Source organism: Phodopus roborovskii, unplaced genomic scaffold (genome assembly GCF_943737965.1).
Source record: "Phodopus roborovskii unplaced genomic scaffold, PHOROB, whole genome shotgun sequence".
Lineage (NCBI taxonomy): Eukaryota > Metazoa > Chordata > Mammalia > Rodentia > Cricetidae > Phodopus > Phodopus roborovskii.
In genome coordinates, this window is record NW_026126569.1 from 48,672 (window position 1) to 74,408 (window position 25,737).

Consider the following 25,737-nt stretch of genomic DNA (forward strand, 5'->3'; position numbering starts at 1 on the left):
GACTGCATACAAGTAGCCTCACTTCTGGGTCATTCTAGTGGCCAGCTAGTCACAAGCCTAGCTTGTTTTCAAGAGGAGGGGAGATGTCTCCAGCCTGCTGCAGGGAGGGGAAGGGAAGAATACCAGTGGTCAGCCTTGGAGACTACAGAGTAAGTGGGCACAGCTCAGCCGGGACTGAGCCTGCTGGTCCGTGGAATCGGAGGACTTGGCTTTCAGCACTCTCTACCAAACTGATAATATGACAGACGAGGTTGGGGCACTTGTCTGCTATGGACGCCCTCTATTGAGTGACTGACTAAGGCTTCCTTGGATGCAGTTCACTTGGGAAGGAAAGGATTTATTTTGGCTTACAGATTCAGAGGGAGAGTGAGTCTACCTACCATAGTGAGGGGAGTGTGTTACAGTGGTAGGAGCTGAAACCTGGCTGATCACATGTCCCATCCACACCCAGGAAGCACAGATGGGGAGCAGGAAGTGGGGTGAAGCTATACCCTCAAGGCTGACTGCCAGGGGCATACTTCCTCTAGCCCCTTTCCAAACAGGGGCACCAGGTGTTCAAATACAAGAGCCTATGGGGATACTACTTTTTAATTTAAAGATGTAGTTTGTGTATGTGTATGTGCGTGCACGTGTGTGCGTGTGAGAGAGAGACAGAGAGAGACAGAGGGGGGAGGGAGAGAGAGAGAGAATGTATACCAAATGTGTAAATGTGTGTCCGCATAGAGACCAGAAGTGGGATCCCTTGGAGCTGGAGTTGCAGGCAGTTGTAAACTACTTGACTTGGGTGCTGGGAACCAAACTCGGATCCTCTGGAAGAGCAGCAAGCACTCTTAACTGTGGGATTATCTCTTCAGCTCCCAACATTTTCTCATTTAAACCTCAACAAATGTTTTCTCTTGTTATGAATTAGTGAGCTATGAAGCCCCAGTTCAGAAAGTAACCATTTTTTTTTTTTCTCTCTAGATGTGTGACTCTGGTAAAACAACCTTCTAAAGTCCAGACACCAGGTGTCCATGGCCAATGTCCTGGTTAACTTTAACTGTCAAGGCAGCACAGCCTAGAGTCATGAGAGGAGACTCTTAGTTGAGGAACTGTCTAGATCAGACTGACTTGTAAGCATATCTGTGGGGATTGTCTTGACTGTTAATTGAGGTAGGAGAGCCCAGCCCACTGTGGTCCTAGGCAGGTGGTCTTAAACTTTCTACCAAAGCTAGCTGTGCATAAGCTGGCTTCAAGCCAGCTAGCAAAGTGCATCCTTCATGGTTCCTGCTGGGTGCCTTTGACTATGAGGAAAGTTCCCTGCCAAGCATAGTTCTCACTGAATTTGTTCCAGTTTTAGATGTGATTAGGATACCCATCATCTTAGGTAAGATGTCAGGTCCCCGTGACCCTCACCTGAAAGTGAGATGCTCCCTTCTCCCAGGTGAGGTGGGAGGGAGGGGCTCCCAGTGGCTTTGTTTGGGGTTGAAAAGCTTGGTCAATGATGGTCCCAGGGAAGCCAGAGACAGGCTATATGCTGGAAATTCCTTACGACCTTCTAGCTATGGGACTGGGTGATGTTTACACCCTCCCTTAAGGTTCCCTGTTTTATAAATATTTCCTTTTATTCCAATTGAATAATGCACTTAATTTACTATATCTAACACAGTTAATGTTGTAAAACTAAGTTTTTTTTTTCTGTGTCTTTGAAGATGAGTGTGTTCCACTGCACAGATTCAAACCAGATGGGGTTCCAGCTTTGAGACGGGGACATGGGCACAGAACAAGAAGCTATTTGCAACTGATACTGCTACTAAAGGAAAAATCCATTTTTTCCAATGAAATATCACCCAGTGTACCAATTACTCCCCAGGGCAGGCTCCGTGCAGCTGGCCGACACAAAATGAACTCGTTGTTTGTCATTTCGTTTTATTAGTTTCCTCAAAGATTTCTGATTGCATTGATGCTCCCTCCCACTGCTGCCCCTGTTTCCCGTCCATCTTGTCCTCCCTCTCTCTACCCCAGGCTTTTATGCTAAATTAAATCAAAGCTTAAATCAATTTTCTGCTGCTTCTTACTGCTCAGCCTCCTGTCACTTGCCATCCTGAAAAGGGGAAAGACAGCGAAATAAACAAAAAGGCAAACCAGAAACCCAGTCTGCTTGAAAGTGGTCTCCCAACTGTCCCAGCTAGAACCTGCAGCTACCTGAGCCGCGCTGGTGTCCCTCAAACGCCCCAGCTGCTCACACTCTGTCCTGCCATTTCCAATATCCACAGGCCCCCATCTCCAGTGCCAAGAAGGGCCTCCTGTCTGTACCTTCCAGCTCCTGCCTGTACTGATGAGAATGACTCTTCCAGTGACTGAGTGTGAGCCCCTCAACCCTAGCGGATGCCCCAACACTGGGCCAAAATGAAGGCCCAGCTCCTGATTGATTCTGGCACCCAGGTTGGGCCATATCCACTTTCTGGCTGCTTCTGTTCTGTGTGAGACTAACCTCACACTCTGGCCTCTCGGCTCCCCCCGAGACCGGCTGCTGCACACACACTGTCCATGCGCACATCTGAGCACCAACAGCAGATCAAAGCCTACTCTTCAGAGGCCATCGTGGGACTTAGTGGTCCTTGGCAGCCCCCGTGTCTGGTCTAGTCTCTCACCACCCTTTTACGAATTATCCGAAGAACACTTAGGGCTTGTGGCTCTGTCCCATTTTTTCTTTTCTTTTCATTGTTTTCCCTGTTGGTTAACTTAAAAAATCACTAAAAAGGTGGACGTGAGTGAACAGACTGCTGTGAGAAATTATAACACCACACATAAATCTCAGTTGATGCTGCCCTCACAGCTCACCCCTAAGTCCACCCCAAGCTTCACCAGGTGGCTTTGGTCTGTCTTATTTGAATTCTCAAAATCCGCATTAATTATTTCAGTTTTAGTTCACTGACTTGGAAGCACCAAGTTATTCCAGGAATAAAACAGCTCTCCAGGATTGGACCGTCTCTTAAGTGGGGTTTTCTTTCTTTTCCCAAATATTATGTTTACACTACTATGTCTTGGCGGAAAGCTTTAGCCAGTATCTGCAGGGTTCCAAGCACAGCTGAGACTGCGTTTCTAGTCTCCTCCCCTCTTCCGGCACCTCCCTCCTGCTGCCTGCTTCATCAGCCCCGCCCCTTCATGTGCAGGGTCTGCCTGCTAGAAAACCTCTGGAGCATGTTCAGAGGAGGACTGGAGGGGTGTGGGCTCTTGAAAACACCTCTGCCTGGCCTTTTTTGTCTGAGCTCATGCAAGCCACTTGCTTCATCTCTGTGCAGTCTGCTGCTGCCCCCCCCCCCCCGCCCCTGGCCTGAGAAGGGCAGAGGAGAAGAGATAAAGGCTTTGAGAGAGAGCATGGACATGAGCTATGACTGATGCTTATCCTGACTTCTGAGCTCTGGGCAACATCACAGGCTGTTGGATGTACCCTTTCCTGACAATTACAATAGCTGGCTCAGGCTCTCTGCCGAGAGGGTACTGACTGCTGGGTCATGCTGTCACTGTGAACAGTGAGCAGGGCATATTTTATAGGAACCAGACACTCAGAATTAATCTATTACATGTACTTCATGAAATTAGGTAGAGATCAGTGGGTTGATTGTGGCAGTTGTTTGCGATCACACTGGAGAAGCTAAATGTCAAATTGGACTAATAGTGGCCTCGGTTTGGGAACCTGTACAGCAGGGCTGCTCAGGAGTCCTGCAACAGTGGTCAGGCCCCAGTACCCTGGAAGTGTTGGCAGAACTAGAGAATCACAGGAGCTTTGAGCAGAGTGTCTATCGGGATATGCTGACTCTGTTCTCTCTGGAGGTGAAGGATCTGAACTGACCCTCAATGGGGATAAGGGCTTCTGATGCATCCGGCCCAGTGACTAGGGGATATGGTTACCCTCTTTTAATTACTGCTTCCATTAGACACTGTCAATGTCTGGAAAAGATGGTAGCAATGGGAAATTCTGGGATAGACATGCCCTAGAGCCATCTGATAGGAGGTAGGGGGTGGCTGGTCTAATATAGGGTTTACAGCAAGGAACACATGGGGGACCTTGGAGTAGAAGGCTCCCCCACATCCAAGTGAGGGGACCTCAGGGTTGTCAACACCTTACATCACTCAACATCGCAATAAACAATTTCCAGAAGGAAGTAATGCAGGCTGAATAGAGCAGGGGATGAGGGCAGGAGCCCAGTACATGACTGTGAAATCCTGGTAGTTTTGTCACTGATGTCAGAATGACAGATCATGGATAGGTCAATTAGGAAACTGTATTGATGGGCAAGGAGGCCAGAAGAAAATGGTACTGTTCCATGTTACTGGGTCAGAGAGATGGGTGGGGCTGGAAGGGAGGAAGGTGAAAGCAGGGATATGGACACATGGGTTCAGGTTTAAGCACTCAGTGAGCTAAAACTGGCCCTTGGTTTTTGTTCCATTTTGCAACTAAAACCTAAGTTGATAAAAAGAAAGTGACTTCTCCAAGTCATACAAATTGCATGCTATTCAAATCCATTTCAGATTTGCCTGACTCCAGACTTCCCTTCTGCCTCACTGAACTCAGGACATTGGTTTCCTGCCAAATAAAACTGAAGGACTGGCTGGGCATTGGCGGCACATGCCTTTAATCGGGAGGCAGAGGCAGGTGGATCTCTGTTTGTTCGAGGCCACCAGCCTGGTCAACAGAGCTAGTTTCAGGACAGGCTTCAAAGCAATACAGAGAAACCCTGTCTCAAAATAAACAAAACAAAACAAAAAAAAATCCAAAGCAAACAAACAACCCCCAAAAAACCCCAAAATAAAACTGAGGGACTGAATGAGATCAGGGATTCCCAATTTGGACTCGAACCACCTTCATCCTGTTAACTGTAGTTTGGTCCACCCTCATGAGTTTTGTCTTATAAACTTTCCATTTGTGCTTTTTACCTATGTGATCATCTTCTTAAAGCAGTTCTATTTATTAATATGTTTATCTTTATTAAAAAATTTGCATGACATAACATTTACCATAGTAGCCATTGCTAAAACATACAGTTCAGTGGCTTAAACTCACGTACGTAACTATGAAACAGTTTTTCATTTTGAATGCAAATATATTTTGGGAAGCAATAGAAAACAGAATCACCCTCCATGAATGGAGGAAGCCATTGGAATGCATGAGGTAAAGTCACCAAGTCAATAGCCTGTGGCCAACTCCTTCCATCACTGCAGGCTGTGGGATGAAGCCTGCCCTCCAGTCCCACGTCTACTAAAGCAAGTGTGGGGGCCATGGAAAAGATAGTAGCAAACAAAGCATGCACTTCTGACATTCTCAGATGACATAACACAGGTGTAGAAGAGTCGTTCTCTTCCTTTGAACTTGACATCCTGCAGCACCCAGGTTCACATCTTACTTGCATGGAATGTTTGTCTTCCCCATGCTTTGGGAACCACCGAGATGTGCACAGTCTCCTGTCTGCCAAGGCTCCCTGACTTCTGACTTTGAATGAGATGGTCTGAATGTCCTTTCCAACTTGGAGCACTAGTAGGGAGAATAGCTTGGAATGTGCTCTTTGTCGTCTCTTCTGTATTCTGTGTAGCGGCTATCCCACACTACCTGCAGGAATGGTGTATAGTGGCTGTCCCACACTACATGCAGAGATAGAGTATAGTGGCTTTTCCACACTATCTGCAGGGATAGTTTCAGAACTCCCTATGAATGTCCAAGTCCCTGTATACAATGATGTATTTATATATAACCTTTGTATATACTCTCCCATAAACTTGAAACCATCCCCGGGTTGCTTATAATACCTGGCACAATCTAAATGGAAGTAGTTAGTACACAGTATTGTCTAGCTGTGAATGACAAGAAAAGCCAATTTGCCCATATTCAATATAGATAGAATTAGAAATATTATTGATCCATAGAGGTTCAATGTGTGGGTGCAGAGGTCATGGTTACAGAGTACTGGCTTTATCTATTATAAGATCTCTTATAAGCAGGTCCAGCTGTCTTGAAAGGCCCTCTGCAACAGAGCACTGTTTTGGTGTATCTGTGGTCCAGTTGTGATGAGGCTGTGCCAGACAGATGAAGCCACTCATTGCTCTGAGTGACTAAACTTAGTCTGGTCTGGGTGGACAGCCAGCTGTTCTCAGCACCTGAATGGAGAGGTCCCCAGTAGTACAGGAAAGAACCCTTATTTGAGGTAGAGGCATCAGACATAGAGCTTCACGTGGATTCAGTGTAAGGTTAGACTCATCTGGACTCTATTTCCCTGGATAACGGAAATGAAACGTGCACATGTGGCCGGAAACACCAAGTTGCTGAACAGAACGTGGGAAGTGCTATTCTTGAGCTAGGCGGGGATGTACTCTGCCAATGTTAGAAGGAAACACTTCCGTTTCAGAAGTTGGGAGTGTGTTCCGGAAAAACAAGCTGTGATGTGGGGACATGCACAGGGCTAAGACCCAAAGTTGAGTGCTTGCTTTGCTTGCATTTGCACTCAGAACTTGCCCACCGTTGCTGTCCCAGCACAACACCCAAGGGACACAGGACCTTCATGCCTTACCTGGGGCTTGCCCTCATCTTTGTCTTTGTAGTAGAAGAGCTGATCCCCACGTAGCACAAACCATCGCTGCTGCCAGTTCTTCATGATGCTCCTCTGCTTCCTCAGCCAGCCGGCCTTGAGTACAGGGCCCAGCTTGTGGGGGGCCAGAGGCCTCCCTGGGCTCCGGTTCTGTTCCCCCATCACCAGGCTCTTGGAGCGAGCTGGAAGCAGGAACACACAATGAGTGTGGAGACTGAGGTCAGTTCTTACCTCCACCCACCCCCATCCCCACCAGCACCCAGGCTATCTGGGAACCAAGGCTGACGGCCCAGAATGGCAAGACAAATGGGATCCACTTTCCCCTTGTATTTATGGGGAAATATACCAGCGGCACATGTCAGAACACCTCAGAAGCAGCCTGGTTTATGCACTTGGAGGTGGGGTATATAGCCTTCCTTCAATAGTTTCTGCTCTGTCACTGGGATCCAAAATTCTCCACTTCTCCGGGTTTACTCCTTATGGATAAATCTCATCCAGGGATGCTAATTCCTTACCTTCCATACTACTGTCCTACTAGCTCAGACATTTTTTCCCGTTTCTCTCCCATTCAGATCTTGGCTTTGGCTACTGGTGAGGTCCTACTCAATCTTTAAGACTCAGTTCAAAAGAGCCAACCATCTCTTGGCTGTTGGTTCTGATCTTGCCAGCCCTGCGTCAGTGAGGAAAGCAGCTGCCCCTATGTTCACCTCCCCTATGATCACTCTCTAAGGGAGAGTGGTGATCCCACACAATGTGTTTCTCCAGGGAAACTGAAGAGAAATCTGAGCAATGCTTGGGCGTAGCACAGCCTAGCACCTTCCCACAGCACAGCCATCCCTCATACCCAGCAGTACCCAGCACACAGCTGAACATGCTGTGTTTGTATTTCGGATGGATCTGCATCCTGTTCCCATCTGGCTGCTGGGCCTGGCACCTGTGCTGCTTGGTACACAACCAACACACACTTACCCTGATCACAGTTTATAGACACTAATAATCTGCTGGTTATGGGTTTGCCTTTCCCTGAACGCAATGCTCCTGCCAAATAGTACCATGGACTTACAGAATGCCTTATCCACAGTCAAGATAGTCCACACAGCATGGCTTCTGACCATGAAACACAAGTCACGTGACACTGGGCCCACAGCCATGGAATCCACTGATCTTACCATGTTCCCACCTTCCTGAAGCAGCTGGAATGGCCTCTTGAAGACACAGTTCCAGCCAGCAACAGTGCCAATTATGTGGCAGCAGCTTGGAGGGCGGGGCAGGGCTCCCCAGATGGCAGTGTATGCCCTGAATCAGTGTCTGATATGTTGAACTGTTCTCCCATCCCCAGGATCCACAGGTCCAGGAATCCAGGAGTGGAAAAAGGAATAGTTCTACTCACTATTACCTCTAATGACCAACTAGAACAATTTTTGCTTCCTGTCCCTGTGACCTTAAGTTCTGCTGGCCTAGAACTGGTTCCAGAAGAGGGAACACTCCTGCTAGGAGACACTACATTCTGTTGACCTGGAAGCTCAGACATCCCCCTGCCACTTTGAGATTCTGATGCTCTTCTGCCAACAGGCTAAGAGAGGAATAAGTGTTAGGAGTGGCGATTGATCTAGACTACCAAGTAGAAACTGGATTGTTTCTTCACAATGGAAGTAAGAAAGATTATTTCTAGAGTACAGGAGATTCTTAGGGCGTCTCTTGGTGTTACCATGCCCTGTGCTTAAAGTCAATGGGAAACTACAACAGCCTAATCCAGGCAGATGACAAAGGGCACAGACCCTTCAAGAATGAAGGTGTGGGTCACTCCTCCAGGAAAAGAGCCAAGGTTCATGCTGAGGGTGGAGGAAATACAGAATGGGTAGGAGAGGAAGGTGGTTATAAATACCAGATAAGGCCACATGACCCAAGCTGCAGAAACACAAACCAGCCAGGATTATAACTGACATAAGTATTTCTGTTGTATTTTTGTTAAGAATGTGTTTGTACAGATATTTGTTTTTGTTCCTTGTAACATTAGTAAAGAGAGTATTATCATGTTTAAGTTTGTACAAAAAGAATCACTAAAAGAATATTTCTTAAGGAACACTACCACCTATTCTAAATTTATAATGCATTTGCAATTGTATGAGGGACAGTTATAGCATGTAAAGTGTAATTATGACCTGTTTAAATACATAATTGTTTGTGATTGCATGTGTGACAGTTATATCATGTTAAGGCATTATTGTGACCTGGTTATTGTTTTCACTTCAAAATTATCATGTCATAAGGAGATATGATTGTGTGTCAAGTTGACAAGGGGTGGGGATTGTAATGGCTATTCTTGGTGTTTAACTTGACTTCACCTAGAATTAACTAAAACGAAAGTGGATGGGCACACCTGTGAGGAGTTTTTTTTTTTTTTCTTTATTATTTCATTTGAAGTGGGAAGACCCAATTTTAACCCAGATCTTCTTAGGTGGGTGGCTCCACCTTTAATCTTGGCCAGCCTTCTGGTGGCAGCCTATATAAAGGACGATGGACTTTCAGGGCCTCGTTGTAGAAACTATGACCTCCACCACACATTGTCTGGCATTAGCAGCATTTTGAAAACTTAGTACAAGCTTACATGACCCCCTTAAGTGGCACTCTGTTTACGGTCTCTCCTCCGAAATTAATTTGGAAGACAGAGCCTTTGATATATGGTTTCTTATCCTTAGGGTATCTTTCAAATTGTTCTAGTATAGACAGGTAGATTTCTCTTTAATGGTAATAATCTCTTCTGCCATATCTGCAACTTTACACTTTCTCCTTTCCCTGCCAAACATTATATTTTTATATCTTTCTCTCCCCCTCCACTCATTGCTGTCTTTTGCTATAAACCTAGAGAAGAGCAGTGCGTAGCAACCATGATGCATCCTGAATGCTACCGTCTTGAAATTTCCTGTACCAATCAGTTCATTACTTTTGCATTCAGCATCACTGATGTTTCCTATACTGTTACTTCTCTTATTGTTGTGACAAAGTTCATGGCAAAAGCGTTTAAGGAAGGAAGAGTATATTTTGGTACACAGTTTGAGGGTATACTCCAGAACTTAGTAGGTGCAAAATGATAGTTATTAGCTATCTTCTTCTGGATGTCTAATGAAGTAGAACTCTCTGCTACAGTTCTACTACCTGAAGGAGATGCCTAACTCATCACTTCTGATGGGGAGAGCCTGTCTGAATGGCTCAGGTTCTTAGGTCTCTATCCTTGTCTATATGAGCCTCAATCTTGCCCCCAAAGTCCTCCCAAGGCCCTGGAAAGCCCATCCTTCTGTTCCCTGGCATCTGGTGCACCTTGCCAGGGGTCTTTACTTTACTAGTTTGGTGGTCCTGCCTTGGAGAACTCAGACCTGGAAGAAATGTTTTGTCTAATTGGCCTGGGCAGGGCAGCTGATAAGGCAGAGAGAGGTTGTATCTGGTAGAATAGCATCAACTATCAGGAGGGGACCCTTCTGCTCCCAAGCTTTCCTCTCCCCTGACCTTGTCTCAGCTCAAGCTGGCCAGGCATGGCAGAGCTAGATTAGGGAGACACTGGCTAAAGTGGCTCTGAGGAGGTTAAGATGATGCCCATGATAAGAAGAAAGTAAACATGACCTCAGTAGTCTGCTGAGGTCTGATAAGGGACCCAGGAGAAGAGGGGACAAGTGTATCCCTTTGATTACTGAGTTTTCTTTTCCAGGTGCCAATTTGCCTATCTCTAAAGCTTGTTTTTAAAATCAAGTTCAATAAAATTAAGTTATCAAATGCATGGAGCTTTGTGTTTTGATTGCCAGATACATCTAAGCAAAGACTTGGAAGGCAGTGGTGGTCCCGTGAGTGAGGACTCTGTTGTGAGTGGATTGGCTTATTCTCCACTGTCCACTCTTAAATTCTTCTTTTCAGGTCACCTGAGAGAGGCACTTAGAACCTTCCCTACTTCCAAAGAAGATGGCATGGACCCCTCTGGGGTCTTCAGTGGGGGAATGAAGCCATGAACTGTTTTAGGACTGCACTCATGGTTCTATCTTTTATATTCTGTTACAACAGAACCCAATGCTTGCTCGTTCTCCAAGACATGTTCCTTCTCTTCCTCCCTGTAGCACACTGGGCAGGGAAGATGACAGCAGGAACCTAACAGTCTCAGGGACTATCCAGCATAGATGGACCCTCCTAAGTACACTGGTTGGAGTCTGCAGATGCCAGGTGGCTTCTCCAGGAAGGTTGATTTCCTTGGGCACAGGCCAATGGATGCAAAGCCTGGAAATATGGGTAATAAGTGATTGTATGGCTGACCATGCTATTAGCATGCATGTCCCTTATTATGCCAATACAGAGAAGGAAGAGATTTTTATCCTGCTTGTCAAGCTGTAGACACCAGCCCTCTTGGGAGCTCCAGGTAATGGAAAGCAGGGTCACTGAAGCTACATTCCAGAGGGTGGGGAGCAACTCCAATGGCCTGCAATTCCTCAGGGAGGTTCTTCCTGCACAGGCCAGGTTGACTGCCACACCAGCACAGGTTTTTCTCCGCAGATGATCAGTCATGTAGATATTACTTATCAGACCCATGGAGCGTCTCACAAGGAATACAGCCACTGGTATGATTTATTAATAACCACTGTTCCTGTTCTCAGCACTTCCTTTAATCAATTCATCCAGTTCTGTAAATATTTAAACCAGGCCTTGAGTCAGGCAGCATTGACGAGCTGAGGCTTGAGAACTGACTGGACTTGGGAAGCAAGCCGGAAGCACGCGAGGCTGGGGAGGATGGTAACCTGAAGTTAGGGGCGCTCTACTCACACATGACACCGTCCCTCTCTCTTTTCCCTTCTCCTTCTGTCTTCCCTCCCTCATAAGCAAACAGAGCCCTGAGGAGCACACTGCCGAATTCTGAGCTGATGTTTCCCAGTGGAGTTCCTAAGAAGGCATAGACCCCTGGGCTGCAGATCTCTGCAGAGCCACCGAGAGGAAGGAAAATCTCCACAGAGCCAGAGGACCAGGTTGGGAAGGGTGACCAGAATGTGAATCCCCTCAGGCCAGGCCAGGCTCTTGACTTTAAGGTCAGCGCAAACATGGTGTCTGCCTTGCTACCCTCACCTCAGCACGTGCAGCAGGAACATGCTTTCTCTGCATTTGAAGGCTTTGGCCCCTCCAAACATTGCTTTCACCAAATCCCCAAACCATGGTCCCAGCCTTTGTCACCTTGGTGACTCAGACACTACCACCCCGGACCCATTCCATGCTTTCCCCCTGCACTCTGAAGTGCCTTCCTGTTAACTTCTGTACTCAAGCCTTCCTCCGTCCTCCCCAGAAGCTCTCACAACGTCTTCTCACTGTTTCCAGGCTGTCTCAGTTTTCCCCTCTCCTTTACGTTCAAGTGGGTGGCTTTTGTGTCAAGCCATCTACCAATGCTCCACAGGTCTTGGGTCATTCTGGCCTGAATGAGACACTCAGTGTGAAACGCTCCCAAGCCTGCCGGGCCTTGTCCCTCTTCCAGGACTCCACAGCTAGCCAAGGTCACACACTGAGGTGCTGCCCCTCCCCACCTCGATGAGTAGCTACTTTCTAAACTCAGTTTCCTCCTGAGCTCTCCCCTTCCCTTGCAGCCCCCTTTCCTGAATCAACTCAGATATAATCATCTTGGCCTGGGCAACAACCTACAGGCCTACCCATTGGCCAAGGAAATGCTCTGCTTGGATCAACTGACATTTTACTGTCTGCAGATGTGCAAACTGAGGTCTTCAGAGGCTGCAGCAGTGGTTGGAGGCTGGCAAGCACCACAGCCTAAGTTTCTTAGTTTGCCTGGCCTCATACCTAAGCACCAACCCCATCATGACAGTATTGAGGTCCCTAGACTCAGGCCTAACAGTCTTGTCCTCTCTCCAAATGCAGTTTTGATCTGGTGGCTCACAGAATAAACCCCATTCCTGCCCTAGAGCATGAGTCATAATATATCCAACACGATCACATATCTACCAACACAACCAGCTGCTCAGCTAACAACTGCTGAGCTGTCTCATGACACATGCACCCGGAATGCTGAGGCCACCCATCCCCACATCTGCTCAAACTAAACTTCTAGGCAAATGGTTTAGAATCCACATTTCCAGGCTGCTGAGATGACTGCAATATGGTTACTGCCCTGGGCTGCTGACCCTCCATTCCAGGTATGGCTCCTCCATGTGGTCCTGCAGATCCCTCCACAAAAGTCACCGTTGTCACTTCACCTTTAACATACATGTGATACTGCTGTCTGGTCAGCTAGCTGCTGCTCCCTGGGGGCCCAGGAATGTTGTGTTCACCTCTACACCTGGAACTGGCAGGAGGTTGCTTTTCAGTCCAAGGAATGATGGGGCCTGAGTAGCACTTGCCTGGAGAAGAGGGAGGTAGGCTGGGGGGGGGGACCAGAAACATTGAGGAGTGATCCAGCATGCTCCTGAGGAGCTTTATGTGTATTGTGTGTGTGTGTGTGTGTGTGTGTGTGTGTGTGTGTGTGTGTGTGAGAGAGAGAGAGAGAGAGAGAGAGAGAGAGAGAGAGAGATTGGAGAAACTTCGACATACTAGATTATAGATTATACAGGAGGTGCTCAATAATAATTGCTATAATAGTTGCAACAGTTGCAGTTCACATGGGCTTAGCCATTACATGCTATGCACAGGTCTTGATTTTCTACACGAATTATTTATTTTTTACACGTCTCTTCACTACTTCCACTTTACATATGTGTAAACTGAGGTCTGCAGAGGCTGAGACAGTTGCCTGAAGTCACAGTATAGGCAGGTAATGCATTCTGCTCTGGAACCCATAATTGCTGCCTTCGGGGCCAGTTTACTAACTTCTCAGGACACTGCTGTGGGCCTCTATGACGCCTTTCAGGAAGCCTGTGCAGGGACAAAGAAGGGACTGTGAGGGGAATTGTGATAACTCTTAGTGTGGATGGAAGGGGTGGCGCGTGTTCAGGAGAGATGGCACACACTCTAGAGGCCGTGAGGGAAGGCTGAAGCATGCGGGATGGACAGGCCCATCAAAAGCCTCTGGCTTCTTGTTGGATGATATAGCAAGAATGGCCATATAGAAATACGCACCTCCTTGGGTGAGGTGAGCAGGAAGAAGATGGGGGGGGGGTTAAGGGGTTTAGGACCTATACGGGGCAACACTATATGCAGACATGCATATATACACATACACATGTATGTATACACACACACACACGTGTGTTTTAAAAGAACATGGTGACATCTTTCTGAAATACTCCTTGTAAGGATAGGAAGAAGGGTTAGCCATGCCCACGGCTAAGGGCATGGCTCAGGTCGGGTGGAAGAAGGAATCAGAGTGGGAGGTTCCACAGGTGCCAGCAAGGGAGTCTGAGCTCAGGCTGAGCTTGCGGGTGGGTTGCTTGGGCTAGTGGGAAGCCATCCTGGATTGTGACAAAAGGCAAAGAGGTGTCAACGGGTGGGGGCAGGGGTCTCACAGCAGTGACAAGGCCCTCACTTGGAGGTTCCAGAAGCACACGTGTCCCTACAGTCCTCTGCACGCAGGCCTCGCTGGCCCCCTTCTCACTACTGTTGCATGCCCCGAGCCGGAGTAGCCTGGCACAGACTGTGCTGGGCACTCCACATGCTGCCACTTGGTCTGGCGAGGGAGCATGAGGTGTCCTAGTCACACTAGCTCCGGCCCAGCTTTCCCGAGAGGGAGACAGGGGAGGCATGGCTTCCTGTCTGTCTGAGATGGGAGAAGGAACCGTGACAATGTGTGGCCAGGGCTGGGGCGGGGGTGGCTGAAGGTTGGTGAGCATAGGTGCCTGTGACTGCCAGGGCGGAAGCCAGGTGGTGACAACTGTCATGTTGGCCCTGTCCTCTCAGACTGCACTTTCTACACTCGGGTCCCAACAGCACCTTCACTGGGTGTCACATGCTGTCTCCAGATTGTTCAGATGGCTTAGCTTGAGTTCCTAGGGCTACTCCTTAGATCCACTCTCTTCTGTCTACACTGTCTCATGGATTTAAATGTCATCCATGTGCAGTTCAACGCTGAACTTGAGATCAAGTGTCATACTGTCCCAACAGTTCCAGTAGCACAAGCTGGGCGTTAAATTGTCTTTTCCTGTCCTGGCACCTGTTTCTCTCATGGCCTCCCCGTATCAGTCAATAGGAACCCCATTCTTGGGGCCACCATCCCCCCCTCAGTCACTGCTGACCATCCTCTCCTGCCTCCCAACACTCTGCAATCATCCCTTGCAGCCAGGGAGTTTTCAAAGAGAGGAGTTAGAACAAGGTGCTCAATGGAAACCCTGCAGGAAGCCACCATCACTGGCTCATGAGGGTCCTAGGGACTCAGCCTCACGACTTTATAGCCCTTCTCAGATCCCAGCCCCTGCCATGATGTCCTCTGTAGGTACTGCCATGCAGGGTCCTGTGCCCTCCCCTGATACCATTAGGCTTTCCTCAGTGTCTCAGCTCCCTCATTTTTCATGTCTCCCATAACTGCCTTTCTTCTGAGGTCAACAATATAACATGCAAACTCCTTACCTCTCTCATCTCCCCCTTTTAGTGTCACTGAAACATTAATTGTCACACTTGGGACTGATTCTGGGATGACCTCCTCCCCCCCGGCGTATTTCAAATCTCTCAGAGGCTCAACCCCCTCATATAAAATGACAGCATTTGCGTATAAGTTACACGATTCTCCTAGACACTCTCACGCTTTCCTAGATAACTCATAGAACCTGATACAATGTAGATGCTATGTCAGTAGTCATTATACCACTTCATTTAGGAGACAATGCTAAGATAAAGTTTGTACCTATTCAATGCAGTTATTTCTCTCAATTTGCAGTCAGCTGTATCTGAGGACACAGCACCCGTAAATATGGAGGGACACATATGTTTAAATGCTATTATGGGACGCAAGGAAAGCAAGACTTGGAACATTACAGGAAACATAAACTCTACAAAAGGGGGAAAAAATCACCAGGCCCAAACAGAAGATTTCACAGTGTGGCTTTGGTGTCTTAGATTTCCTACAGAACAAGGTCTGTGAGGGGATATATCCCACCCACCCACCCACAGGCCATGTGTGTGAAGGGTGGAATGGAACTGTGATACTGTATGGATTCAAAGTATTTATGTAAATTATACCAAAGCATTTTAAGTGAAAGCTGCTTGGAAGGCAGCTGGATCCCTCGGGATGTCTAAAACAACCATGAACAGATCACTCATTGGGTAGATGTTTGAATTTTTCCTGTGATAAGCACCATACATGGCTGCATTCACAACTAAAAAGAGACCAGTCTCCATCTGTGGGAGGCACTAGGCAGGTGACAGGCTAAGATCACATATGTCAGGACAGGACATAGCCAGCAGACTTGGGCTGGAGGAAGCCTGGGGCTGGCCTACCTATCGACCTTCCAAGGACCACAGTTAGGGGTTGCCAGTTGTACAAATCTCCCCATAGGTGAGTCCTGGATGTGCCTGGGTTTCCTTCAGCCTGTAGAAGGGCTCAGTGTGGGCCAACAATCACTTACCTGTGGTGTCTGATGCTAAGGAATTCTTCTGAGAATGCTCCAAGATACCTTTCAAATTGTGTTTCGCAGAAGCTCTGCCCAAATTCTCTTGGATCCCTTTTCGGATCTTCATGCTCCCTCCCTCCCAGTGGGCTTCAAATTAGACACAGTTCATTCCCAGGGGGATTCTCAGGGCAGCTGCTAGAGCCTGTTTTACCCTGAATGGGAGGGTTAGGAGTGCCTGGGAATTTATGTCATCCTCAGCAGGTAACCCTGGTCAAGCTGAGTTCCCTGGGGCTTATGCAAAGACCTCCTTTTATGGCTTGGGTCCCATTCCTCCTCTTGAATCTGTCCTATTCCCCGACCCCCTTCACTTCTCCACCAGCCAGGGAACCTCTTTAATGAAAACTGCCCGTGAGTCCTTTATTCGGGTCTACTTTAGAGAACCTCACTGGACACATTCAGTAACTTTCAGGAGCTTCGGAAAGGCTCGAGGTAGCCCAGCCGCAGCAGCCACTGACCCATCAGCCCTCTGGACCACATGTGCGGGGCTGGGTGCCCTCCAGCAAGCCTGCGGGTCTGACTGCAGCTGTGTAAGTGCAGCAGGAGGAGAGCAGAAACACAAGTGATTTATGGAAGTCGATGAGATTTTAAAGCAGGCTGGGGAAACAGCAAGACAAATCTCAGAGCTGAATTGATTTAAAGGGTAAGTATTGAGGTCGAAAGATTGATTGGGGGGAGAGGGATGAGGTAATGGAAGGGCACTGGGGGAGGGGCCAATGGGATGTTTTATAAACTTAATGCGATTTGTAGCCAAGGTTGAGGGGCTGTGCTGGGGTCCTGTGCTGTCCCAGGAGTGGGCTGCAGTAGATAATTTATTGCACAGTGGCTCTGAGTGCCTCTACTTTTTTTTTTTTTTTTTAATCTGTTAGTGTTCTGTCTGGGCTCTGTTTGGACATCTGTTCTGTTCTTCTCTGGGTCCTTCATCTTCCCAAGGTCTAGAGACCTAGCCTGGCCCTCATACTTCAAGGTAACAATGTGTAAACACATTTTCTAACCCCATCAATGGAAATCTTAAACTTTTAAAATAGTAATGAGATAGCTTGGGGAATTCTGGCAACTTTTCATAAAGATTGTTTTAAAGATTTAAAGAGTCAATATAAAAGATTACATTCTTAAAAGCTAGCCTCATTGGCTCAGCTGGCCTGTTTTTTTTTTTTTTTTTTTTTTTGCTAGGTTCCGAGGCCAGGGGATCCTTAGACTTCTTCGTCTTACTTCCGTGTATGTGCACCCCAAGGTTCAACTTCATACAGTTGTCATTTCCATTTATTCAGTACTTGAATTTAGAGGTTTTCTAGAGTTCAGCACTGGGAGACTCTGGGGGAAGGGCTAGGCAGGGGGTAAACACCTGCTGTTATCTTGGCACACACAGGGGGACAAGGCAGCCCGAGGGAGCAGGAAGGCTGTAGCTGAGGCTGAGACAGAATGAGCAGATGAAGCAAGGAAGCTGTGCACAGGGAGGGCCAGGGAGTGAAGAGAATGGTCCAGAGGGAGAATGAATAGACACGGGTGGGGGAGGGGAAGAGGTAAGAAGAGGGTCTATAACCCAGTACATCTGGTTGGCTCCTAGGATCTTAACCTTGATCTTGGGGAAACCATTCCTGAGCGCCCATCAGGATCCTCAGCTGGACTTGTAACCACAACCTCTATCCACATTGCAGAAGTCAGGGGCCAGTGAGGTTGGTGATGATGCATGTGTAATTGGAGACAGAACAAACAGGAGCCTAGAAACATGGAACTACAGTCTTCTAGTATTTTCTAGCTTGGTAGTTCAATGGAGGAGCCCTGAGCTTCCATTCAGAGAAAGAAGCAAATTGCTAATCCTAGTCACTTCCTAGACTAGCAAGCATGGAGGGAAAACTGCCCATATGCACTCAGAGAGCAGTGGTATACTTAGCACTGATGCTCTGCTCTGCAGGCCGAGCCTCTTGAAGCTTCTTTCCCCTCTTCTGAACCCTTCTGAACCTTGTCTGGGAACTGCCAACCCAGGGGCCATCAGTGCTGATTGCTTCATCCCCAATCTACCCATTCACCGAATGCCAACAGTTGCTGCGTCAATGTGATTCAATATCAATTATAAATTTCATTTTCTGCCTGCCTACAAGCCATTAGCTTAGATCAATACAGTCTCTACCCTTGGCTAAGCAATCACCGAGGTTGCTGATGATTTCAGCAGACGTAGAGCATGTCCCAAGCTGCCTGGGTCAGGGAGTCAAGGCAGCAGCATCCTGGACCAGGCCTGAGCCAATTCAGGTCTATCTTGTAAATCACTACTGTCCTTTTCAAACAAAATCATGGCCAATGCTCAGGTTGTTTGGGGCCGACCCGGTATTCTTCTGGTCCTCGTCTGACAGTACTTATGCCCTGAGTGTCTAATAACATTACAGACATTGGTATCTTTTGTGCAGGAGAGAAACCTGTTTGTCAGATTGTCTGATTTATCTTGGAAAGAGAGCAAGAGGAGGGAGGGGCTTGAGTCTCAAGTGCCTGTCTCCTGGACACAACAGCCTTCCCTCTTGGTACATGGGCCTTGGACAGCAGCAGTCCAAAGGCCATGAGCAAGGGAACAGATTGGAGTAGATATCCTTAGCCTATGCTCCAAATACTCTGGTTCTTAGAGACTGTGCATGTGTTATGGCCAGTTGGTTAGTTGCTACCAGCCCTGCAGGTGGCACCCAGGACAGTGTCCAGATGTAGAGGAACCTGGTTGGCTGAGGCCAAGGCTGAGGGCTCTAGGTAACTGTGCACTGAGAGTGGCCTCCTTCGACTCCTTCATTGTTTGTGCCCAGTGCATGGGAAGCACCGCAGTCCCTCTAAAGTAATGGTGGGAGAGGTGGCCTGGCCTTTGGAATCTTGTTATCCAGGAGTGCACAGAGTTGATGTGGGGCCTAGCAGGCATGGACAGGGAACGCCTATTCCCAGGACATAGAGGGCATGAGTGAAGTCACTTCCTGAAATATGCCAGCTCCCCAGTCATGTAAGTTCTTCGAGCGTCAACAGTGGGTATTACTATCATTGTACGCATAGAAAGTGCTGGAACTTTCAGATATATATCCAACCCCAAATGCACGTAGGAGGTGAAGGCCCCTAACTCTGTAACATCTAAGGTTAAATTCAGGATTCTTCCATATCACCAGGCCTGCCTGCACAGGGCATACATTGTAGCCATGGCCAACACTGCTAGAATCTGCCCCTCATCACCACCTGGGGAAGCAGTGGCCAATCTTAACACTGATTCTTACTAACCCGTGGCTCTGTGGGCATGAGCCCATCTGAGAGGGCCAGGTCGGAGTGGAGTGTGAGACCTCACCTAGCCTTTTGGTTCCTGCACTGGTGATGGTATCCTGAGCCCCTGTGGGAGGGAGCAGGCCCTTGGTTGGTTTCAATTGACAGCTACTGAGAGACTGCTCCCCCCACCAGTCACAGACGCAGCTGAATTTGGGAGGAACCTGCTTGGCCTTCAAAGTCCTGGATTTAAGCTCAAGATGTTCTGAGTTCTCTGACCCTGAGTGTTTAGCTCCAATTGCTTTCTCCTTATATTACTGCTGGCGACAGGAGTGAAATCAGAGATGTGCGTGTGAATGGAAAGCTCATGTACCCCCAGCACATAACAAACCTCCATGTTTTTCTCACTTTCCATAAAGAGAAAAGAAAGATGATGTAGGCGTAGTGAGGCATGTGTTGATAGGGGGAGGAGTCTACTCATGATTCTGTTCATGCAAAATTTAAAGTTGCTAAAGAAGATCATTCCATGGTGATAAAAATCTAAAAGAAAAGTCACCCTGGGAGGATACAGGAGGGGACTTCCTGGAGTTGAGGAAAATGTGCTGTGTGTTGATCTGGATGGTAGACACAGGAGAGACATTCAAGACAGACATTTTACTGTGTATCAGTGCCTCTTCATCCTCAGGGAATGGGTCTAAGATCCCCCCAGAGGATGCATCAGAACACCAATACTACTGAATTCTATAGAGGCCCTGTTTTCTCCTATGTGTACAGATATTTACGATAAAGTTAGTAACATCTACCTTCTCACATGGCTTTCCTCTGACACACTAATGTGTTTAACATCACCACTCCCACGTCTTGGAGTCATTATTAAACAAAATAAGGATTGCATAAATACAAGCATTGCATCACCATGGTTACAAATCTAGCATCCAAGGTGTCTTCTGAGTGACTAATGGAGACAGAGTACATACAGTTGGACACCCCAGACAGAGGGACGATTCATGTCCCACATGGGACCCAATGAGAAGATGTGAGATTGTTTCATGCCACAGTAGATGACAGAAGTTACAGTTGAAATCAGAAAACAATACACAAGTTAAAATGTTAGAATGTGTCAATTCTTACTTCTGTTTTTTGTTTTGTTTTGTCCTTTAAGACAAAGTTTCTGTGTGTAGCCCTGGCTGTCCAGGTTGGCCTTGAACTCACAGAGATCCATATACTTTTGCACACCAAGTGCTGGGACTAAAGGTGTGCACTACCATGCCTAACTAACAACTTCCAGACTTTTTTTTTTTTTTTTTTTTTTTTTTTGAGACAGGGTTTCTCTGTATTGTTTTGGAGCCTGTTCTGGGACTTGCTCTGTAGACCAGCCAGGCTAGTTTTGAACTCACAGAGATTCCTCTGCTTCTGCTTCCCAAGCTCTAGGATTAAAGGCATGAACCACCAATGCCCAGCTTACTTCTTTTTAAAATTTAATTTGGAACATGGTTGATCACAGATAACTGAAAACACAGAGAAAAGAGAGCCATGTATGGAAGTTATATCTCAGAAGAAAAAAAGTAGAAATAGACAAAACCTCTAAACAACAGTTTACATACACATCTATTTACAATGTTCTTTATGGTTGCTATCATTCAAATCCCTCGAATTGGGAGCTTTTATCTTCTCTAATTGGACTCCCTGGGCTTGTCCTGATATGAACACTTCTGTAACTTCATATTAGTTCTGGAAGGCACATTTAGGAAACAGTGTTTCCTCTATGTGAGGTAGACATCTGGGCAGCAGCAGAAGACATAAGCTTGGGCACATCTGTCACAGGGCAGAATTAGCCATCAGCAGTAGTGTCAAGGAGGAGACCTGTGGGCTTCCTTCTTTCCTTTAGGATCCTGACTGTGAGGTCTCTACACTTGACTGAACTCTGGCCTGTATCCTGTGTCCTACTTAGCTGTGTCAACTTGACTCAGCATAGAGTCACCTGAGAGGAAAGCCTTTACTGAAGAATTTGCCTTGATCAGATTGGCCTGTGGGCAAATCTGTGAGGATAGTTAGGTCCTTACTAACTGTTGAGGAGGTCCTAGCTCACCGTGGGTTGTCCCAACCCTAGGTAGGCCCTGGGTTATAGAAGAAGGCATATATCTGAGCATGAACAAGTCAGAGTGAGCTACCAAACGGTATTCCTTCATGGTTTCCTCTGCACCCCTTGACTGTGAGTGAGCTCCCCATTTAGAGGTAACCCACATGGAATAGCAAGCATCTGTGCCCTTAGGTTCCTGCCTTGAGCTCCTCCACAGCTCTCACATACCCCTTCCTTGGTACAGCTTAGGAAACTCTCTGCTGTTTTCTAGCCCCTCTCTGAGATACAGCCAAAGCCAGATGCCACATCACCTATGTGATATAATTTCTTTGTGGCTCTACTCTCAGGCCATAAATGTGATCTCTCCTAGAAACCCGAAGTGTATTGGGCATAGGCAACAGCGGGTCATCATAGGCATATTCTGCGAAGGCACTCCACTCTGAACTAAGCAACCAGAGGGGGGCTGTGAATCCCCATGATGTCCTCAGAACAGAAACCTCCAGGATTCTGAACAGTTCCCTAGTCAGCTGGGATGAGTCAGCTGGCTTCTAGGTGATGGTTCCTAGGCAACATCTCAAGTAATCCCACAAGCCTTGGGCATGACTCCAGAGCCTGCATTCCTCATCTGTATCCTTACCCCTAGAGGAAGCTACTTTTTATCTTTGTATAGTCCTGTGATGTACAACAATAGCTTGGTCACATGTACTTGTGGTACCATATTGTTAGAAAGATGAAACATTTTTCAAAGCTAGTGACATAGCAAAGGTTATGTAAAACATATTGCTCATGAGTTTTTGGTGATGCTAATATTAACAAACCAATTTTGTGTGTTACTTGTATACTTAGTACCTATATTTTTCTAAACTTATTTTTTCTAAACAGTTGACTGGGGACTAGAGAACATTTGCTACTCTTGCAGAAGACCTGGGTTCCGTTCCCAGCATAAACATGGCAGCTCACAAACGCTTGTCATTACAATTCCAAGAGACCCAGCACCCTTTTCTGGCCTCTGAGGGCACTGCACACCTGCATTGTACACAATATTTTGTAAATCAGGTAGAAGTCAGTGACATTAATGAGCCCATCCAGTATAGGCTGATGTGTGTGACTGTGTTAGTTTTTGGGTGTGACCTAGCCTTTAATGGCCAACTCATCTCTCTAGCCCTGTCCATTAGTTTTTAAGATAAAGTCTAGAGTATACTAAAACCAGAAAAAAAAGCTAATATAAAAGGGTACAAAGAATGTTTTGGTACACTTTTAGAATGTATTTGTGTTTAAAGCTGTCAAAAAAATGGCAAAAAGTTAAATTAAAAAAATTTACAAAGTAAAAATGTCATGACAAGCCAAGGTTAATTTACATTAAAGAAGGAAAAACGTTTTTTCATTTAAATCTAGTGTTCAGTGTCATCCTGGGCTTCTACACTCACTCTGCAATCACTCACTGACTCACCCAGGGCAACTTCTAGTCATAACTGTCTCCATGTACAGTAAGTGCTCTGAACAGCTGTAGACATTTGTTTTTCACACTATATTTTATTGTGGTGTATATGACTACTGTTTCGCAATTGCCTTCAATCATATGTAAAATGTTACATAACGTTGTAGCCCAGGAGAAGTAGGCTGAGCCATGCCGCTTAGGTATGTGATGTTGGCATCACCTAACAGTGCATTTCTTAGAATGTTTCCCTGTCACAGGGGACACATGACTATAGTTTTTTCCCCCTAGTGGTTAGCACATTTTTAGATAGTGTTGATTTATTGACATGTCTTGCTTTTTCTTTTCTAAGTGCTATCTATTGACTTTTTAACTGTGGAAGAGGAACTTCCCTGACCCCCACCCCACACACACACCCTCCTCATTGCGCCCATACAGTCATGTTGCAAGTTGCACTAGATCAATATATACAACTTCTAGCATCGCTGCCCTGTGATTGGCAGTCTCCTCCCAGCTCTGTATTACACCATCACTGCTTTTCTCCTTTTTTGGATATCACTCTTTGTTTTCCTGGAGTTGATCTTGTTTTTACCGTTGTTTAGTTCTCCTTTAGGTCTTGTTTTCCCAGTCTTAAACACTGTATCAGTTGCCTACATTCAATGTTTGTTTAAAGACTGCAGGCTCTTTCTTCAACTTCATTACCTTTTTTTTTTTTTTTTTTTTTTTTTTTTTTTTTTATAACTATAGCCTGAGGCCTGCAGGGCGATTTACAGAGGTCTATAAACAGTTTGGGTTAAGGACAAGCAAAAGGATTTAACACTAGACAAACATGAATGCCAGCCCCACCATGTTTGCTCAGGACACACCATTTTCCTCTACCTTTCAAAACGACAGCAAAGGGCACTTCATTTTACTTGTAGCCATAAGAATTAAAGAATTACAACAAAAAATGCCTGCATCTTTGCAGAATTTAACAAATATAAGTGTACTGTCTTGTGGGGAAAAGTCCTAAGGACAAATCCACAGAAAAGACTTTCTCCTACCCACCAGCTCCCTCTTACCACCCCGCAGTAGCCTGGCTGTCTACTCATGAGGCTCCTGGGAAGTTAGCCACAGCTAATGCAGCCTCACTCACCTGTTTCTTCTGAAGAAAAGAGCTGCAAGTTTACTCTGAACACTTCCAAACAAAGGCAGAAGTTCCAAAGGGAAAGTACTTGAAGGATTGGTGATGCCATATAAAACTTGAAGTGTCAAATTAAAAAACAACCTTTAATATACAACTAAAGGGCAGCTGTAGACTGGTAAATATTTGTAGCGCACACAGTCAAGGGTAAAGACGGATTTTCCTTAGAACCTCAATGAGTTAAAGCAGAGACAAGTTTGAAGCCCCCTAAGCCAATGTCTCCCCATGACTGACAGACTGATTCATTTTAAAATATATTCGGAGCGCTTACCAGGCACTGAGGGCATAATGTTGTTCGAAAAGAAAACTGGTCTCCACCCCCATGAAGCCTATAGCCCAGTGCAGGCGACATGTTTAAAAGTCACTCTCAGAAATATGTAACTCCCAACCGGAAGGAAAGGCCGAAGAGCAAAGGTGACCTGGGCTTGGGGCAGGGACCCAGACTGGAGTAGGGTGGGGCAGGATTGCCCCGTGGGAGGGGCTGAAGGCTGGGGGGGGTGAACAGCTCTCAGAGGAGTGTGCTTATGTGTGAATGTGCTGTTAGAGGAAGTCCAGAGGGAACTCATGGAACACAGAAATGGGGGAGAAGGTCAGCGACTCTGGGACTAGTGTGTGAGAGGTGGCTGGCCATGAGGGACACTCAGAGCCATTGTAAGAAGTGTGCTGAATGATTCTTAGTTGGAGGGAGGGGGAGACAACTGGGTATACTTTATATTTTGGATGATGGCTTTGGCCAGGTTAGAGGCTCTGATGACTCCAGAAGACTTGGCCTGAGACGAGCGGACTATGCAGAGAACAGAGTGCTCTGGGAGGCACACTGCAGACCTGAGCAGTGGGGCAGGCCACAGCAGTAGCTACTAATGTGGAATGGTGTTCATGGGCCCCAAGGAAGCCGCATCAAGATGGGCAAAAGTCATCAAGACAAGCCCATGACAGCGGAATTGTAGAGACACAGTAATCCTCGTAGAAGGGCCCAGCACTGCAGGTTAACTAGTGCTCATCATGGTGCAAGCTAAAGAACGGACATGGAGGACACAGGGGTGGAGAGCGTAATTAATGATGGGTGCGAGGGTACAGCCTGGTCCCCGAGGTTCCTCCTGAGTGTCCAGAGCCACCCCCGTAACTCCGAGGGGAGGGGCCCTACCTTGTGTTTTATTTTTCAGAATTGAAAAGCAATGGAAGCAGGGCAGTGGGGATGCACGCCTGTAATCCCAGCGCTCGGGAGGTAGAGGCAGGTGGATCTCTATGAGTTCAAGGCCAGCCTGGTCTACAGAGTGAGTTCCAGGACAGCTAGGACTGTTACACAAAGAAACCCTGTTTCGAGTCCCCCCCCCCCCAGCTCCCCCTCCCTCTAAATTGCATTCTATCTGTGTCAAACAGTACACAGACTTGTGCCCCACGGTGGAGGGTTAGAAAATGCAACCTGTTTTTTTTCTGTGAAAGCTGGCAGGGCCAGAGCAAGCTGTGTCTCCCTTGCCCTGGGAGCAGAGCAGTACTGGGAACATGGGTCAGTGGGAAACATGCCCACTGGGCACAGGGTATCAGGGTATTTCCTGATACCCACCCCACTCCCCCACCCCCCCGCTGCCCTGGGAGCTTAGATACAGGTGGGAACTAAGTGAGCAAGGACAGCACCACCTGCTTTCACCGGTGTGCGCGTGCGTGGTGCGTTCGTACGTGCCTGTGTG

General features: G+C 47.0%; 1 protein-coding gene across 1 annotated transcript in view; it reads right to left on the reverse strand.

The window, feature by feature from the left end:
• Positions 1 to 25,737, reverse strand: part of LOC127235461 (rho GTPase-activating protein 22-like) — a 50,474-nt gene that overhangs the window by 20,872 nt on the left and 3,865 nt on the right. Inside the window, exons 2-3 of the mRNA XM_051202765.1 lie at positions 16,088 to 16,284; positions 6,546 to 6,745 (exon numbers count right to left, since the gene is read on the reverse strand). Coding sequence (XP_051058722.1) covers positions 6,546 to 6,745; positions 16,088 to 16,199 — 312 coding nt within the window. The 5' untranslated portion in view covers positions 16,200 to 16,284. The remainder of the gene's footprint in view (positions 1 to 6,545; positions 6,746 to 16,087; positions 16,285 to 25,737) is intronic.